At 41.3% G+C, this 5,559-nt stretch overlaps 1 protein-coding gene across 6 annotated transcripts in view; it reads right to left on the minus strand.

Moving 5' to 3' along the window:
* Nucleotides 1–5,559, minus strand: part of SLC16A4 (solute carrier family 16 member 4) — a 32,396-nt gene that overhangs the window by 7,286 nt on the left and 19,551 nt on the right. For 5 of the 6 annotated variants that reach the window (XM_019513886.1, XM_019513887.1, XM_019513889.1 and 2 more), the window contains 2 exons: nt 4,242–4,453; nt 2,949–3,042 (listed from right to left, as the gene is read on the minus strand). In XM_019513886.1, coding sequence (XP_019369431.1) covers nt 2,949–3,042; nt 4,242–4,453 — 306 coding nt within the window. Of the gene's footprint in view, nt 1–2,109; nt 2,375–2,948; nt 3,043–4,241; nt 4,454–5,559 lie in introns of those variants that run through there. The other variant, XM_019513888.1, reaches the window with a different exon arrangement.

Consider the following 5,559-nt stretch of genomic DNA (forward strand, 5'->3'; position numbering starts at 1 on the left):
GGAAACTTGAACTTATTATTTAAGTTCAGATTCAGAATAATTGTCATATTAGCACATATTCAGAGCATGAGGCAAAACAGATCTACATTCAGTTATTCAGTAATAAAGGAATGTTTTGCAATCTGATGTAATTTAGTTGCACGGCATTGAGTCATTCTGACTTTTTTTTTTCCTGGTTATATATTTTCATTGAGTGTTTTGTTGTTGTTTTTTTAACGTATGGAATATGGACCATAACATCTCTAAACAAGGTAGCATAGAAAATAGTTTGAGCTGGCAGATTTTTTTTTTCTTTTTATTTAAAGTTTGCCTTAACTTTAGAAATACTCGGTCTGTTAGGGGTGGTTCAGCTAATCCAGTCAAAGGACAAACTTCAGGAGCTACCTCTAATAGTAGTAGTAATTCACTCTTCTTTAGTTAACTTTTTGAAGTGCTCTGCTAGGAGCAAATGCTTCTGCAAACATTGACTTATTGATTAACTTCCAGCATGTGCAAGTTTCATGCTTGTACAGCTGGATTTGAATGAGAATATTGTAAAGTTACTTTTGAAGCATGTTGTGTCCAGGGTACAATGGTATCATGGACTTTCCCATCTTTGGGAGAAAGTGACATGCACAATGGAAGGGGTTGGAAAAATGAGGCTGCTCCACTAGTCTTGCTGGTTTCATTGTCTCCTATTTCTGGTTCTTCTCCCATCCCACTTATTTTGACAAGGCTTTGGCCAAAGACAGACATGACATTTGTAAGGCTATGCACGCTCTTGTAGCGCTACAGAAATGGAGGGAATAGGTGTTCATGCCCCCTAAGGTACAGTAAATATGGAAGCATGACAGAGATTCCTGGATGAAGCAGGACCCCCCTTGTAATGCTACACATAATATTTGTACAGTGCATGGTAGCTCTTTAGGGCAACTTTTGGTCCCCCAGCATCCTGTAATGCTCCACTCCTCCCCTTGTAAGGGAGGAAGGGGTGTGGCTGACAGTTACTGTGTATAGCCCTGTGACCCTTCCTTTTTGGGACCAGGTTGTTAGTAACTGCTGGACCAAAACTGGGCTTGGGCTCAGCTGCATCAAGCAGAGCTGCAGTCTGCTGGGAGTGGTGGCTGCAGCTCTGCTTACCACAGCCCAAGGCTGGAGGGGTGGCAGGCTCACTGACAGACTCTCCTTCCCCTGTAGTGGAGAGGGAGCAGACCTACAGGCCTGAGCAGCCCCCTATGACTCCCTGGCTGGAGAACATGCCACTGACTGCTTTCACAGCGACTTTGTAGTGCTGCAGCCAGGGGACTGTGCACATCTGTGCCTATTGTGCTACACTTTTTAGTGCTTCATAGTTGTGTGGTAACTTTTATAGTGCTACAAATCTAACAGCTGTCCGTGGCCTTTGATTGTCAGGTCTGTAAATCTAATGCTTTAAGCCACTGAGGGCTAAACTTTCTGGTATGTCACAAGGTAAGTCCTGCCCTTTGCCCAAGTTCTACACCAGTTCCCTTCCCCTAACTGATCCATTGCACTGCTCTCCCAGCCTTTCTCTGTGTGCTGCTGTTCTCCCTGCTCCCTGTAGGTTCTGCTCAGTGCCAGACGAAGTGGCTGCACATATTACCTGTGGCACACTTGATGTAGGTTGGACCCCAGCTTTAACCAAAAGCCTAATTATAGATACAGAGCCCAAAAAGTGGATATGTTGATGAGTAGAGGCTTCAGGATTTAAAAAAAAATCTTGTAAAGGAGAGAGATTACAAATAATTAAAAGGTTCAGTAAATATTGTCAAGTATGATGCACATTAAAAAGGAGGAAATACAGAAATAATCATATACATTGCTAAGAGTTCACTTAATTATTCCAATAAGGCTTCTTTTAAAATTATACCAATATAGCTTTTTATGCAGCTGATATTGGCAGAAGGAGTTCTTTAGCCAGTATAACTAAGTCATTTCCTTGAACAGCATACTTTGTAATACTAGTGAACTTGCTGATATAAGTAACATATAGTAGGGGGTTTTGTTGGTATAGCTATAGGGCATGGCTTTCACAGTGCTAACCAATGTGGCATACATTAGTATGGTAGTAAAATGTTATAGTGTAGTTCTCTTAGTAAAACACAAGGCAGATTGAGAACAAAGTGTTTAACCAGGCAAGAAAGAGCTGATCAATGGAGTGGAACACACAAAAGAAACCGCTGGCACTTTTTTATCTTGTATTCTTAATACAGTAACAGGATGGCATTTATCCCCCGATGCTCGACTTTGCAGCAGTTTGGGAATAGCAGAAGAGTTTGATCATGTTTTCAGGTATGAAAGTAAGATTAAAGCTTCAGTGAAAGGACAGGCTTTGTCCTGGGTAGAAGCGACCAAAGCAGAATGCAAATTTTTCAGTCTGTGTGAACAAAGAACCACTTGAGCTTGAATTAATTGGTACATCAACCAAAATGCATTAAAGTAAGGCCCACACCTCTGTTTTTTGGAAGTGGGGATGGTGGAGTGGACAGCAAGTTTTGATTTCTTATGCTTGTGCCTAAATCAGGTACATGATTACTTTTATTTAGCAGTATGAATTCTAACTCTTTGCTCAAGGTAGGAGGTAACCACTTAAACTACCTCTTTCACTTCAGAGTCTCTGCTTTTTGGGAAGTAATGTGAATATAGCATCTGCTCTTCCTTTTTTCAAATCTTTTTTGCATTAAGCTCAACTGTAACAAAGGCTAAGCTGAAGCTATGAGCAGGGTATAATTATGGTTTGAGTTTTATTAGTTAATTTCCTATTCATTTGTGAAACTGCTGCAGTTTTTTTGTAAGGAATTAGTTTTTTCTTTCAGATTAAAAAAAAAGCTGTCATTAAGAGAAGCTTTCAGTTTAGATCTCAGACTTCATTCCAGCACTGAGGTGCACCCAGAGGAACTAAGAATATGATCCATCAAGAGGATGAAGAGAAAATATTCCTCACGTATTACCTGCTATAGGAGGTCCAGCGATGGCTGCTATCCCAGCAAAGAATGAGGCAAATCCCAAGTAACTGTGGAGTCTGGGAACCCCTACAAGATCCACCTGTTCATGGAACCAGAATGATTATTTATATAACGTTCATTGTTTAAGTGCCAAGTGTTTGGGGTGGGGGGCTACTATTTACTTTCAGAAAAGAGTCTGAAAGATGTTTGCTATGCTGCTTTCAAATTCAGCTTTGATTTTGTTTGATTTAGATTGGATTTGGTAAGGTGACTACTGAAATCACTAGGATGTTGGTTATGGGCTGTACATATGTTTTAAATTTACCCTCTTCAAAGACTTGAAGATGTATTAAACTCTGAATCCGTTCCTTGCTGAACTGTAGTGCAGATGCATATTGGTGCAAATCTTGCCCGTATAATGTTATACTGTAGTGTGCCTTAACTAGCCTAGAAGTTGATTTTGATTAAGTGATAATGCTGCATTCTGCACTGCCTATTCACAGCCTTTAAACGTGCCAGGATTGCCTTAGGTTATAAATAGGGTGACGATATAGATATAGATCTGGGATTCCTCCCTCACCCCCTAGCAGATTCCTGCCCCAGCTGCTACTCAGCAGGGCCCCAAAGGGTGCCAAAATACGAGTTCACCTAGGGAGCCACATTCATGTGTGCACGCGCATGAGCAGCCTGTGCTCACAGCAGCACTCTCCTCCCACCCTACCTTGCCCCAGCCTAACCCTGTCCCAGGCAGAAGGAGCGGTGCCCAGCCCAGCCAGCCCCCCACCTCCAGCCAGTGTTCAGGGGCAGCTGGGCTGGGCAGTACAGGTGGAGTGGTGCCACTTTGGGACTTTTGTTTCCATATTCACCAACCAGCTGGGACGGCCTACAAAATCTGGGACTGTCCCGGCCAAACCGGGATGTATGGTCACTGTAATTATAAATGAATGCAGTTTACTGGAGTCATCCTTGTTTCTGTTAGAGAGGGTACAGTATATAATATGCTATAATAATCGCATCAGAAAAGACAGAAAGCAGTTGGTTATGTTAGATGACTGGCAGTATGTTGTAAAGGGAGCTCCAGTAATTTAGTATATCTGGTCTGTGACAGACTTTGCTTGAATGCTAAAGCACATATAGTTTTAGGCTAATGTTCTCCAGATGTCTTGATGTTGAGATGGGTGTGTCCTTAGGACATGTCAGAGAAGTCGGTCATTTAAAATCTAGCCATAAGATTCAGAGTCTTTGCATATCTTTGTTTGCAAGTACAAAATGTTTATCTTAATGAGATTCTCTACTCACCAGCACAGGGAGCAGCAGACCCAGGTATCCACCGCCAAAAATGGAAAAAGCTACTGTATAGGTCATAAGTAATGGGAAAGAGGTAGCCAGCGGGCACAACAGGTTAGTAATGCCACACAGGGTGAGGTAAGTCATATGATAATGATACTTCTTGGTCCAGTTCTGATCAGCAATCCACCCTGAGAGCAGCTGGCTTACTGTCTCTGTGATTCCTAGAGAAATACAGAAAATCTTGAAAGCTATAGCTAAATCATTTAGAAACTATTAAAATAAACTTGGGGGGGGGCGGTTGCTACTTCATGATAAAAAATAAGTGCTATACTGGGTCAGACAAGTAGTTCATTTTGCCCAGTATCTTGTCTCTTGGCAGGAGCAGGGTTGTGGATGCTATGGAGCATTGAATCGGATATTTCTAGAGTGATCCTATCCCCTATTCAATACCCTTCCTGATATCCACCGCTATTGGTTTAGAGATGCTGAAGGAAATGTGTCTAATCATTCTGTTCAATAGCCATTAATAGATCTATCATCCATGATGATTGTCTGAAATGCAGCAGATTTTGTGTTCTGCAGTAGGGGTGTAATCACAGATTGAACAGATATGGGGAAAAGATGATTTTAAATGATTCTAAAACTTGAGAAGAAAATGTAACCCAAAATTCCTAATGGATGAGAGATGAGCTGTTGAACATTAATCTTTGGGGCGAGACTCTCACAATAAATGAATGAGACTATGTTCCAGTGAAGTGGGAGATACTGTATGAACTTGGCATTTTTTTTTATTCTCCCCCCCTCCCCACCCCCCCAGCCTAGTTTCTTCTTTCATGAAGAAGCATTCAAATAAAAAAGGCATAAACCCAGGAACCCCCAGGATAGTTAACTTGCTTTTATTGAACTCTGTTACTTTTTATATTCTAGTCTGGAGTCCAGAGAAATGACAGCGACCACTGACTATATACCAGTGGTTAGAAAATGCAGGATGAACACAAGCAACTTACTACCTGTGTTCCTACCAACATTCTTGATACAGGATATCATTTGCAAATTAATTACTGTGTTCTTTGTTTAGGAGTAATTGCCTACCTAGCCCAAATATCCTCTAACAGTCCAAGGATGCTGATTTCATTTCAGGTAACATTTCCTTGTGTAATAAAATTCTTTATAATGAGTGAGAATGAGCCATTTCTTAATGTGATGCGACTTGCACCATCTGAAACATTGTGTTTACATACCCCACAGCCATAGTTTGATGTGTGTGTTTTGGTTTTCTTAAGGTGGAGGGCGTTGTTCAAAACAGCCATAGTTAAAAGCAGACTGA

This window comes from Gavialis gangeticus, unplaced genomic scaffold (genome assembly GCF_001723915.1).
Source record: "Gavialis gangeticus isolate Ggan-Ray unplaced genomic scaffold, GavGan_comp1, whole genome shotgun sequence".
Classification (NCBI taxonomy): domain Eukaryota; kingdom Metazoa; phylum Chordata; order Crocodylia; family Gavialidae; genus Gavialis; species Gavialis gangeticus.